The sequence below is a fragment of the Callorhinchus milii genome, unplaced genomic scaffold (genome assembly GCF_018977255.1).
Source record: "Callorhinchus milii isolate IMCB2004 unplaced genomic scaffold, IMCB_Cmil_1.0 Scaffold1, whole genome shotgun sequence".
Lineage (NCBI taxonomy): Eukaryota > Metazoa > Chordata > Chondrichthyes > Chimaeriformes > Callorhinchidae > Callorhinchus > Callorhinchus milii.
The window spans coordinates 12,951,262-12,965,174 of NW_024704742.1; the positions used below are offsets into that span (position 1 = coordinate 12,951,262).

Genomic DNA, 13,913 nt, shown 5'->3' on the forward strand with positions numbered 1-13,913 from the left:
CCATCACAGCATGATTTAAAAAAAAACATGTTCCCTTTAAGTGTGCATGTAGATCATGCTGTAAAAATGCTATTTTTTTAAAAAGGTTGGCGCAGAGATGACAAACGTGACCGAGATAGAAGAGATGATGCTGATGAAGTTGGAAGTGTTAGGAGTGAAGGTGGTGGTGTACGAGGAGGGTTTAGAGGCAGAGGAAGAGGCAGGGGTCGAGGAAGAGGACGTGGCAGAGGAAACCCCCGCAGTAAGAATTTAATATATTTTTTGTCTTTCTGTCCTGTATTCAATTTTGTTTTGTGCAATCAATCTCAGCGATGGTGGTCATTTGAGAGTTAAAATAAGTGCAACGGTAACCAGTGAGAGTACATGATTTGACACTGATATTTAAGACTTTTTTTATGCTAGTAGACCTTGCCACTTAAAAGGAGGTGTCACTAGGATTGTCTCTTATTTCAACTCACTTTTGAACTTGAGTTAATAAGTAAATTAAATCGCTCTTAAAAATACAGTATTTAAAAACTAAAGCTTGTCTGTATTTAAAAATTAGTGCTACAGGTTAGATTGAAAACCATAGTGTGGCAACCTTGTTGGTATGGCTATAATTGCATCTTATGAACTGGTATTTTGCTGGTCTCAGTCAGGGCTGGATAGGGAGTCTAAATTCACCAGTGGTTTTCCCAGAGCAAGGAAAGGGAAAACCAGCCAGGATTCCTGCTTCTGGTTCCTCAACATCACTCTCTGCTGGTCATATGGCTGTACAGCAGCTGAGTAGGAAGAGGTCAAGCTTGGTTGTAGTGCTCTCTACAGTCAAGTGTCCTACCAGCAATCGCTTCCAAGGCTCACAGTGAACAAGGGCCACCCAGCAAGGAGTGTCCACTATAACCTTATTCAATGTATTTATTCCTAATAATAATAATCCTTACATTTGGAGCTGACCTGGTTCCAAGGTGGCATGCTTGGCAATGGAATTTCAGTATCAAGTCCACACACTTAGGCAGTTTTGTTATCCAGTTGTGGGTCCGCAGCACTTCAAGACATTGGTGCTGTGAGGCCAGCCAGCCTGGTTCCTTGGCAGGACTTGAAGGAACAGAAGAGTCACTGTTAGTAGGGATTCTTTAACTTGGGTCCTGTTAATCCTGCAAGCCAAACCCCTAATGGGTAGGATGATCCTAGCTGGATAAGCAGTAGGATGCTTGCCATACAATGCTTCAGTGGCAAGCTTGGCAGTTTTAGCTGGTTAAACTCTTGAAAGAGTGTAGAACAGGGTAAGGGGTTGAAAGTACTCTTTGCTCTGCTTGTAATGCAGATTTTCTTAGGTGATAACTGGTATAAGACACTATGAAGAGAGGATAGTTACATTTAAGACCATAAGACATAGGAGCAGGAGTAGGCCATTCGGCCCCTTGAGCCTGCCCCGCCATTTAATAAGATCATAGCTGATCCTCTTAACCTAATTCCATTTACCCGCCCTGTATCCCTTAATCCCTCTTAATCTTTAGAAATCTATAATAATAATAATAATCCTTGCATTTGATATAGCGCTTTTCACGTCGGGAGGACGTCCCAAAGCGCTTCACAGAACACACTGTAAAGTGAATTGACTGTATATTTGTGGGCGAACGCGGCAGCCAATTGCACACAGCAATGTCCCACAAACAGTCGTAGATTGAAAATGACCAATTTATTATCGNTTTTTTTTGGAGGGATTATTATTAGGCTCTGTGTAGAGTAAGGAAACTTGCCCAAGGTTTCGCCCTCTGCCTGGAATTGAACTCAGGTCTCTCGCTTACAAAGTGAGTGCTCTAACCACTGAGCTACAGGACTCCAGTCAACCTCAGTCTTGAATGTGTTCAAGGACTGAGCATCCACAGCCTTCTGGGGTAGAGAATTCCACAAATTCACTATGCTCTGAGTGAAGAGATGTTTCCTCAACTCAGTTCAAAAAAGCTGACCCTTAATCCTGAGAATATCACCCCTAGTTTTAGATTCTCCAACCAGTGGAAACAGTCTCATGGCATCTACCCTGTCAAGACCCATAAGAATCTTATAGGTTTCTATAAGATCACCTCTAATTCTTCTATATTCTCCAGAATATCGGCCTAGTTTACTCAACCTTTCCTCATAGGTCAACCCCCTCATCCCAGGAACCAACCTCGTGAATCTACTCTGCACCCCTTCTAAGGCGAGTACGTCCTTTCTTAAAGAAGGAGACCAAAACTGCACACACTATTCTAGGTGCAGTCTCACCAAGGCCTTATACAACTCCAGGAAGACTTCCCTACTCTTGTACTCTAACCCTTTTGCAATGAGCCCAACATGCCATTAGCCTTCCTAGTTGCTTGCTGTACCTGCATACTAACTTTTTGTGACTGGTGTACAAGGACACCCAAATCCCTCTGAACACTAACACTACCTAGTCTCTCCCCCTCTAAAAAATAATCCGCTTTTCTATTTTTACTACCTAGGTGAATAACTTCACACTTCCCCAGTTATTACTCCCTTGTTTTAGGATTAATTAAAATGGAGTATAAGTGTAAACATTTTATACTCCACCCTTCTTAATTATCAGCGTTACGTTTGCGATCTTCCAATCAATGGAACCATTCCAGAATCCAGGGAATTTGGGAAGATCAAAAACAAAGCATCCACTAACTCTGCAGCCAACTCTTAAAACCCTAGGATGCAGAGCATCAGGTCCAGGGGATTTATCGGTTTTTAATCCTATCAATTTCTCTCGTACTGTTGCTTTACTGATGTTCATTTCTTTAAGTTCATCACTAACGTTAGCCTCCAGGTTCCCCTCTATTTTCGATAAGTTTTCAGTATCCTCTTAACATGACGACAAGCAAAATATTTGTTTAATGACTGCCATTTCTTTATTCCCATTATAATTTCTCCTGTCTCTGCCTGCAATGGACCCACATTTTGATAGTCTCTTCCTCTTTATGTACTTATAAAAACTCTTACAATCTGTTTTTATGTTCCTAGCTATTTTACCCTCATATTCCATTTTCTCACTCTTAATCAGTTTCTTGGTTTTGGGCCTTTTACCCATTGAAATACAGAAGATTGAGTGGAGATATGAGAATAATCTTAAAATATTGAAGGAGGCATGACAGACGGTAGCTGGGAATTTCCTTTGGTTGGGTAATTGGTGACTAGTGGAAATGTTAAGGGAGAGGTTAGGATTCTCTTTGTTCAGAAGGTTGTTACAATTTGCATTTCAATACCACAAATGAGGTTATTGAGGCAGGATTATGGAATCACTCAAACATTTAACTATATAAATACTGGAGGATTAAGACCTTAATGGAAATAAATGGAAAGCGAGAAAATAGAAATACTGTAAAAATATTAATAAGGGCCAATTTAGAAAAAAATGTAACAGTGGTACAATTGGCCAAAATGGCCCACTTCAGTGCATTCAGTGCAAAATGTGGTTCCAGTAAATATATTGGGCTCCTATTTTTTTAAAGAAAACTTTCTGAGCAATCAAGTTACATTGTTATTATATGGTTGCTGCAATTCTGGCAATGGATGAATGTCCAGCCAGTGTTGGTATCTGAGTAGCTAGGAAAAGGACCTTGTTTAGGGAACCACTTTTGTTTTATGTTTGGAAAATGAATAACTCAAATAACTAAACTAATTCAAATAATTAATAAACTAATTAGTTAGTTGTGTAAATGCAAGGTGTTCAAGTTGTGCTCAAATGTAACAGCTACCCATTTCAGCACAGAAATTACAACCAGGCAACCCAGACCCAGTTAGTTTAGTTAACTTGCATTTCTGATCAATAGTTTTGGATAAACTATTACAATATGGCTTCCAACAATAAATTTTATAAACAAATTATATTATATTTGACTATTTTATTTTAGTGAATTATGATTATTCATACGGATACAAGCATTCATACGATTCCTCTGATCCGTACATAGCCGAGTACAACAGTAACATGATGTACTATTATGATGATGGAAGTGGAGCGCAGATGTACACAGTGGATGAAACCCTGCTGAAGGAGTACATAAAGCGACAAATGTAAGTGAGCTTTTTTGTGCCCCTATATATTATAACAAATTATCTTGCGCATAGGAATTGCTGGGAAGTGTTTAACGCCAACTGNTTTTTTTAATTTAGAGAATATTACTTCAGCACAGAAAACCTAGAAAGAGATTTTTTTCTGAGACGAAAGATGGATGATCAGGGTTTTCTGCCTATATCCCTGATTGCCAGTTTTCACAGAGTGCAGGCTCTAACCACAGATGTAAATCTAATATTTGAGGTAATTATATTTTTACATTTATTTTCATTTGAGATGTAGAAAAACTTAAGCTAAATTTCATTGCATCTATAAATAAATAATTTAATGGTTATATTTTTGTTTTATCTAGTGAATACATGTGTGTAGCTTTAATCTTTAGAATTATTCTGAGTAAAATTTTATGTTCTTGCCATAATTGAGGATTCTCTGTATTGAATTATATGGCTTTAGTTTAAAAATATAATATGAAAGTCAAATTTCATTTGAGAAACATAGAAACCTAGAAATCTACAGTGCAGAAGGAGCCCATCAAGCCTACAGCGACCGGCTCACAAGTCAAGGATATCACTTCAATCTCACCACCCCACCCTATCCCCATATCCTTTTAAGCCCTTCTCTTTCATAAGCCTATCTGTCTGCTTCCCTCTTAAAAGCTGTACCACTTGACACTCTCTGGGTGAAAACTTTGTTCCAAAGTTCTCATTTCGCTCTTCTTGTTCTTAAAACTATGTCCCCTAGTTACGTACTCCCCTATCAATAGAACTTTAACACCAGAATTTTTTTAAAATAAGAGAATATTACTTCAAAACAGAAAATCTTGAAAGGGACTTTTTTCCAAGATGAAAGATGGATGAACAGGGTTTTTTGTCTATCGCTGATTGTTGGTTTCCACAGACTGACATTCAGCTGAGGAGCAAATTTCTTTATAATTCTCTATATGCTGTCCTCCGCTCAGCATGCTCCGCCCTGGTCCACATTCCCTGTCTGGGCTCGGCCCACCATCGGCGGTCGGGCCTTCAGCTTCTCTTTCCCCACCCTTTGGATATCCATCCCACAGTCCCTTTGTTTTGTTCCCTCCCTTGCTTCCTTTAAAACACATCTCAAGACCTTCCTCTTCAACTGCGCATTCGGCCACCCTCCTACCCCAGACCCCAAACCCCTGCTGGGTTCAAAATCTCTGACTGCCTTAGGATGTTCTCCTGACTTGAAAGGCATTATATAAATGTAACTTGTTATATAATAATGATTTTTTTTAACTAACATCAAGGCTTTGAAAGGTAGTACTGAGGTACAGATTGTCGACCAGAAAATGAGGAAAAAAGAAAGTCCTGAAAAATGGCCAATTCCAGGCCCACCTGTTTCTGATGCTCCAAGAACTGATTTTGCTCGTTTAATCAACTGCCCAGAATTTGTACCTGGACAGGTTTATGGATCACAAACTGGTAAATACAATTTAATTTTTGTAGAAAAATATTGTATGATAAATTACATGGGATATGAGTATTACAAAGGGAAACATTCAGCCTCAGTACAAACAGATAAAGGTGCTTTCAATAGTCCCAAGTTCGAGCTCCTACATTGGAATGCAGCTTCAATTTGCAGCCATAATTCCTCATTACACCGCAAGATTGCTGATGCTCAGACAATATGATGTGGTTCACCTTAGGGTAAACTGATGTACGCTTGCTATAGTCTAAGCAAGGAGAGGCAGTGGCCTTGGAAATTGCCTACCCTAACATCTGAAAGGGAACACATGGAGACAAGTGACCATGGTGACAAAGGCAAATAAAGAAAATAAAGTTAAAATTTGAACATTCTTTCGGTTCTGTTAAGTTTGGTTAACAGATATTCTAGTACTTTGATCTTTGTATTCAACATCACAATCCTTACAAAAGATCAGTGTCAAGCTTGACAGGTTCATATTTTCTAAACTATATCCTCCCCACTAAACTTTACCTCCACTGGTTTGTGCTTTATTCAGCTGGGAGAATACAATGGTCTGAACACCAAACTTCTCAGTTGACATAGTGGCCAAAAGTGAGACTCGTCACTGCACACAAAGGGCTGGTACTGGTGAAAATACCTCATTGAAAGTACAATAGGATTGTCATTTGTTTTACAGCTCATTCCAGTGATGAAAATATTTCTCGCTGTTCTCTTTTCAGCTTTTACTGAATAAGACTAAAATATCTTACCTATATGTAGTATGTTACTTTGTTTCTAATATTTTATAAATGTTTAAACTTATTACTCCCTTGTTTTAGGATTAATACTACTTCAGATGTATTTGAAAGTGCCACCTGATCATTTGTTTTTGCTACTTATGCTTTATGCATGCGTTTTGAATGTAGTTAAACGTTTATTGTGCTGCTAAGATCTGTAGGGTGTTTAAAGGGTGCGTCAGCTTTAAACACCTATAACGAGAAGTCACTTTTTTTGTCATATGACACCTTATTTAACTTTTTTTGTATTTTATATTTCAATTTGATTCCTTTTTTATATTCTATAGTAGGCTGGTACATTGTGGTTTCAGACTGCACTGTGCATTTTTGCTGTGACATCAACTCCAGTGGTTTGGAGAACTAAGACCACTTTTTCTTAACTGACATCCTTTGTAACACTAGCCAGCAGTAATATGTCATTTATTAAGAAATTTGTCTTGCCAGTAAAACAGGTATCATTAGATTAGAAAACAAATGTTTACAGTAATACCAGTGTTTTCTTAGTTCGTCTCCAATGTTTTACCTGCATTTCCAGTGATATGTTTTCCTTTTAAGGATTAATTTCTTGAAACTCAAGCTGCTTTAGATGAACAGCCTGTGTTGTGAAATCATTTACTGATTTATGTCTGATACCAGGCCTAATGATACATAAATAGTTTTAGCTTTAACCACTGAATGGCAGTTGTTAAAGTGCCTTATAGATAAAACAGTTCATACAATATTTGCTCATATTTGTTCAGTCCATGCATATCAAATGCACAAATTAACAAATCCATGTTGAATTTAGAATAGGCTGCCCTCTTTTTTAAAAAAAAATATGTTTAGAAGCAAATGAGAAAGTACTTTTATATGTAAATGAGATACCTAATTTTGGTTGTCACCATTTTCTTCTCATCTACACACAGATGTGGACCATTAACCAGATTGTTATAAACTGAAGAATTAGTGCGCCTTGAGCATCTGTGAAATTACCATATTGGCATCAATTTAAAGGTTAATGGGTAAAAGTTAATCAACACCAGTGATACTGAGCAGCCTATTTTAGTAATATTTGTAGTAATATTTGATACATTTTAAAAAATGCTTGATATTGGGAAGTCCAATTGGGTATGTATGTAACTTTTTACAACAACAAGATTCTATTTATAGAGCGCCTTTCACGTCGGGAGGACGTCCCAAGACGCTGTACAGTTGGGTCCGAACCCGAGCAAGGGGGAAATGGTCAGGGTGAGGGGAGGGAAGGGAGGGAGCGAGGAGGGGGTAGAGAGTCGAGAGGGGAGCTGAAGGCTCGGTCAAAGAGAAAGGTCTTGAGACCGGCCTTGAAAGAGGAAAGGGAGGAGGCGGCGAAGGCACTGGGGGATAGAGTTCCAGAGCCTAAGGGCTGAGAGGCTGAAGGCCCGACCACCGATGGTAGGGCGGTTGGGGCGGGGGATGTGGAGCAGACCAGAGCCAGAGGGTACGGACAGGGAGGTAGGGGGATAGTAGGTCGGAGAGATAGGAGGGAGCCAGGGCGTGAAGGTGTAGGTGAGGACGAGGATCTTGAATTCGATCCTCTGGGGGATGGGGAGCCAGTGGAGGCGAGCGAGGGTGGGAGTGATGTGGTCGCGAAGCCTGGTGCGGAACAGTACACGAGCTGTAGAGTTCTGAATGACCTGCAGCTTGTGGAGGGAGGTGCCGGGAAGGCCGGTGATGAGAGAGTTCCCATAGTCCAGCCTTGAGGTGATAAAGGCGTGGACCAGAGTTTCAGCAGCGTGAGGGGTGAGGTAGTGCCGTAGTCTAGCGACATTTCGGAGGTGATGGAAGGCAGTGCCAGTTGTGGTGCGGATATGAGAGAGAAAGGACAGCTCAGGGTCGAACAGAACACCGAGGTTCCTGACTGGCTTTGAGAGGTGGAGAGTGCAGCCTTGGATGCTGATGGTGTCAGCGCCTGAGGTGCGGAGGCGCTGACGTGAGCCAATCAGGAGGACCTCAATTTTACGCACGTTGAGCTGAAGAAAGTTGTCTCTCGTCCAGGACTCGACGTCGGACAGGCAGGCTGTCAGGACATCGGTAGTCGTGGAGTTGAGGGTAGAGGAGGAAAGGTAGAGTTGGGTGTCATCTGCATGTGGAAGTTAACCCCATGTCTGTGGATAATGACACCAAGGGGGAGCATATAGAGGGTGAAGAGGAGGGGACTGAGGACAGAGCCCTGAGAACACCGCACGAGACAGTGCGGGGGCTGGAGGAAAAGCCGTTTGTGGAAACAAAATGAAGATGGTGGGAGAGGTACGACCTAAACCACTCAAGGACAGGGCCTTGAGGGTTGAGGTGGGAGGACAAGCGGTGGAGGAGGATAGCGTGGTCGACCATATCGAATGCTGCCAAGAGGTCGAGGAGGCAGAGGGAGCCCTGGTCGCAGATGGTCAGGATGTCATTGGTGACCTTGACCAGGGCGGTTTCTGTGCTATGGGCAGCAATGAAACCCGACTGATGGAGTTTGAATAATGCATGGGTGGAGAGGAAAGAGCGCAGCTGGGAGGCGACAACTCTTTCAAGGACTTTGGACAGGAAGGGGAGGTTGGAGATGGGCAGGTAGCTTGATAGCTGCGACGCATCAAGGGAGGGTTTTTTCAAAGTGGGAGTGATGATGGCAGTTTTTAGGGGAATGGGAACAGAGCCAGAGGAGAGGGACAGGTTAATGGTGTCTGTGAGAAGTGGGGCAAGGAGGTGGAGCTGAGAGATGAGGAGTGGAGTGGGATGGTGTCAAGGGAGCAGGTGGTGGGTTTCAGGGACAGGATGAGTTTGGTGACAGAGGGTGGGGAAACGGGTTCGAAGGTGTGTAGGGGAGGAAAAGGAAGAAAACACCATTGTGGAGAGAGCTCTCTTATCTGCAGTAGATTAATGGGAGGTGCCCTTGTGGAGTAATGTATGTATCTTAATGCAGAATGTGTCATTCCAAATGGTTGTGATCTGATTGTGGATTGAATTCCCCTGTGCCAAATAAGCAAGGGTTAAAAAACACAAGTTTCACAGTTAGACTTGGCTGTACCTAGCACATGCATTATAATTCTGAAAAAAATTGCTTTTCAAGAAGAGGAAACAAATTGCATTGAGGTGGCTCTACATGTGTATGAGCATGTGTCTTACATTATTGTCGCTTGTAACTTTCAGAATCTGCACCTAGTTCCCCCAGAATGGGAAGTCCTGGTGATGCAAAGAACAATGCTGAAATCAGTAACCTTCAGACGATGTCTAAAGGGTTGTCGACAAGTTTGCCTGATCTAGACTCTGATTCTTGGATCGAGGTCAAAAAGAGACACCGTCCATCACCATTAAAATCAAAGGTATACTTGGGTTTTATCCTCTGATAACCTTCCTTCAATGTGTTATTAACTGAAGTCAAAGCCATCAGGATGATTTTTTTTACAAAAATGTTATACATAGTACTGATCTCACAAGATGTTTCTGGAGTAATAAATAGCCCAAACTGAATTGTAAACTGATTTCTTAAAAGGGAAGTAGTGGATAAGGCTATCCTTAGGGCAATTCAATTTGAAGTATAATAATTCTTCAGGTTTATCAAAATCAAAAGTGTTTTTATGAATTGTTACTGGAATTATTCTTTGCAGTGAATTTCCTTTCCAGCACATGTATTTTGCATCAGATGTGTGGGATGTCTTTTGCCTCTCAATTTTAGCATCAGACACTTAAGTGCAATGATGCCCCTTTATAAACATGGTACTTGGGGTCCATAAATCCTAATCAGTTTTATAGCTAATTGCCTTCATTTTGCCAGAACAGAGGATGTGGGTGTATGTGTTCAGCCATCAAATCGGTAAGCAGGCTTTTAACTGATCACTAATCAATCAATAAATAAACGAGGGTGATTCATACCATTGTGTGGATTCCACACACGTCTTTCCCGTTGTCTAGGGGACCCATTTCTTGAATCGGGTGCTTTGCAATCCCCTTGCTCTGTGAACCAGTGCAGACTCAATAGGCCAAATAGCTGCCCCCTGCCTTGTAGATTTCTATGTGTTTATTTTGTCTTTCTGCGCACCGACTGTGGTTTTGAAGTACTGATGGAGCCAATATGCACATTGTAGAAGTTATTTTGGGTAACTAGATGGTAAGATGTACACTTTTTTTTGTCAACCAGATGTCTGACACATGTTGAAACCTAACAACAACTTACGTTTTTATAGCGCCCTTCAAGTGGGGTGGAGTCCCAAAGCACTTGACAGGGGCGGAGTCTGACAATGAGCTAGGGGGAGAGGGAGTGGAACAGTGGCCGTAAGCACACTCAAAAAGAAAATCTTTCAGCAGGATTTGAAAGTGGGGAGGGAGGGGCAAGGCGGAGGGATTGAGGGGAAAAGTTCCAGAGTCTCAGGGCATAGTGGCTGAAAGTGAGGTCACTGATGGTGGAGGGGATGAGGGACGATTAGGAGGCTGGAGGCAGCGGGTGGGGGAGCGGGTGGTAAGCAAATCGGATAGGTAGGGAGATGCGAGAGCATGAAGGGATTTAGAAACGAGTGAGAAGATCTTGAAATCAATCCGTTCAGTAATTGGAAGCCAGTGGAGCCTGGCAAGGACTGGTGTGATGTGCGTACATAGTTTTGTGTGAGAATCTGGGCTGCAGAGTTCTGAATTTGTTGTATTTTGTGTACGGTAGAGTTGGGGAGACCAGTGAGGAGGGCATTGGAATAGTCCAGCCGAAAAATTGTGAAAGCGTGGATGAGGGTTTTGGCTGCTTTTGTTAGTAGGTACGGGCGGAAGTGAACAATGTGACGAAGGTGGAAAAAAGCGGTTCTTGTCAGAGAATGCATGTGGGGTAGAAAGGAAAGCTGGGGATCTAACCTAATGCCTAAGTTGCACATGGGTTCAGTGAGTCTGAAGGAGAGCCAGGGGAGGTTGAGGAGTTCATACCGCAGGAGAAAGACGTTGACATGGTGGTGAAGGAGGCATGGGGGGATGGCGGTGGAGGAGGCATCCAGATGGATGTTGTCTATTTTGAAAATGAAGAAGTCTAGGACCTTTTTGCACTTGCCATCTGAAGTGATGCCAAGTGCTAAAGAGTATCCAAACAAAACTTAAGCATTCCGCCTATACGTGTAAATTCCTGTGCATTTGAATGGGTCACATCCTACTTGCATGTTTCCAGAGAGTGTTTGTCACAGACTAGCAAGAGAGCCAAGGTTTCGGGACCCCATAGTGTGAAGTTGGGGTACAGCTTGATTTTAACCAGCTAAAACCAGGCAGCTTGTCTTGTCTGACAACCTTCTAGCTTCTTGTCCAGCTAGGATCACCTTATGATTTAGGGCTTTGGTTTGCAGGATTAATAAAACTTGGAATTATGTAGCGCCCTTCACACTGGTAGCATCTTGGAGTTGGTCTCCTTATAATAGGTGCTGAAAGGGAAGAATCCCTGCCACCTATGACTGATCTGCCCTCCCAAGTCCTACCGATAAAACAGGCTGGATTGTCTGCAGCTCCAATAAGACCCTGCTTACCTTCTTTGTCCCAAGCCCCGCTTCCCACCCTGGGAGAATAGTTGTCGAGTTGGTCATTTGACAACCAAGTGGAGTCCTATAGTGGGTGTATTGGTTAGAGCACTTGCTTCGCAAACGAGAGGACCCAGATTTGATTCCTGGGCTGAGCAAAACCTTAGGCAAATTTCCTCACTCCACATGCCTATGTTTACCTAGCAGTAAGTAGAAACCTGGTTGTTAACCGATTGGCAGATCACTTTCTGGGGGTAATAATCCCTTCAAAAAGTAAATTAATAATAATAATAATTTGGTCACTCAATCCACGGGTATTTGTGGGTTATTGCTGTGCGCAATTGGCTGCCGCGTTACACCCACGAAACATAGTAAATTCACTTCACTGTATATTCTGCATAGCGCTTTCAGACATCTCAACGACATAATAATAATAATAATAATCCTTGCATTTGATATAGCGCTTTTCACGTCGGGAGGACGTCCCAAAGCGCTTCACAGAACACACTGTAAAGTGAATTGACTGTATATTTGTGGGCGAACGCGGCAGCCAATTGCGCACAGCAATGTCCCACAAACAGTCATGGATTGAAAATGACCAATTTATTATTGTTTTTGACATGATAAGGTGCTATATCAAATGCAAGGATTATCATAATATATGTAAGTGTGCATTTGAACCCTCACTAGAGGAATAGCAGGTGTCAGGAACTTCCTGGCAGCTTCCTGGTGAGCAGCAAAGCATGAAATGCATGAAAGCATTGCCACTATCTACCTGCCCATCACTTGGAACAAAGGCATTCCAATCCATTGAACAATGGTTTCACCATTTGGAGGTGCAGAGAGTGGGCTACCGCTGCTTGGACTCCAGGTAATGCCTTCCAGCAGCTGCTTCCTCATTGACCATCTTGTGTCCACTTGAAGCACATTATAAATGGATTCTTAATGGTTGAAGCCAGATACACAGCTAAAAATTTCTTTTATCTTTGCTTGAGCGATGTGTCTTAACCCCAAATCCGGTAACCAACCTATCACTGGACATATTTTGACTTTTTTATAATGCATATACTTGCTACAGGTATGGGTTCTCCAAGTAAAGTTACCAATCAGAACAATGAACAGTTTATGCTTTGAGTTAGTTACTAAGAACTGGGATAAGCCTGTCAAAATTAATTTCACATATGATCCTTATAGCCAACACAGAAAATAAACTTAATCCCAGAGATCTGGGCTAGGATTTAAACTGTAATCCCAGAGATTAAAGTTAGGAGTTCCTGAAGCACTGCAGAGAAGGGCACTGTGGTTGTGCTCGTCTCTCTTCAAAGACGGCAAGATCCTAATGCAGGTCAGGCTTGTGGCATACAAGATCTGTGTGCAAACAGTTCTCTTATATCGATCGGAGTTCCTTGGGATGGAGTGGAGCGGCTTCCTCTGACCCAATTGCAAAGTCCAGGATCAAGCAGTGAGGCTGTGGCAAACATGGGAAGCAGTTGCAGGGAGGGAGGGCTCCAGATTACACTGATCTGTCGCTGAGCACCTGGCAGGCGGAGTTGGTTTCACAGCAGACATATCTATTTGCCAAGAACTCCCATGAGGACCTGGATTAAACAACTGGTGCTGAGTAAGTGTGGTTCGTGGCCTCGGACTTGGAGCATCAAAGAGTCTGGAACGTCACAAGCTATCCTGTAAAGGTCCTCCCTCTGTGGTGGTCTCAGTAGTCCAGTTCCTGAGCCTGGCGGGTCTGCAGTATTCCAGGACAGAGCTTTTGACTGCTCAGCAAGCCTGGCTCATCAGCAAGACTTGAGGGCAGTGACTGTTCCCACTCAGCTCCTTTTAACCCTACAAAAGCCAAACTGGACAAGCAGCAGGAAAGCTTGCCAGACAGTGCTTTCATTGGCAAGTTGTGTATTTTTAGCAGATAGACTCCCCATCAGCACCCCAATGCAAGTCATGACTTGCCAACCTGTTCCTAATACTCTCCAGAAATTGAGTAAGCAGAATGCTTTCCTCCACTCAGGGAGAGAGTTCACATTCCATTCCAATAAATATCTCTGGAATTTCCATGTTTAGGTGGGATGCATGGAACTCTTCAATTTTGTTAGTCATTAGCATGGTGATAATGTAACATAACATGTCGGAGCAGGAATAGGCCATTCGGCCCTTCAAGCC

General features: G+C 42.3%; 1 protein-coding gene across 4 annotated transcripts in view; it reads left to right on the forward strand.

The window, feature by feature from the left end:
• LOC103190390 (La ribonucleoprotein 1B) overlaps positions 1-13,913 on the forward strand; it is a 67,854-nt gene that overhangs the window by 36,917 nt on the left and 17,024 nt on the right. For 3 of the 4 annotated variants that reach the window (XM_007911146.2, XM_007911145.2, XM_007911147.2), the window contains exons 7-11: positions 86-241; positions 3,876-4,038; positions 4,138-4,282; positions 5,310-5,484; positions 9,415-9,587. In XM_007911146.2, coding sequence (XP_007909337.2) covers positions 86-241; positions 3,876-4,038; positions 4,138-4,282; positions 5,310-5,484; positions 9,415-9,587 — 812 coding nt within the window. The remainder of the gene's footprint in view (positions 1-85; positions 242-3,875; positions 4,039-4,137; positions 4,283-5,309; positions 5,485-9,414; positions 9,588-13,913) is intronic. The other variant, XM_007911148.2, reaches the window with a different exon arrangement.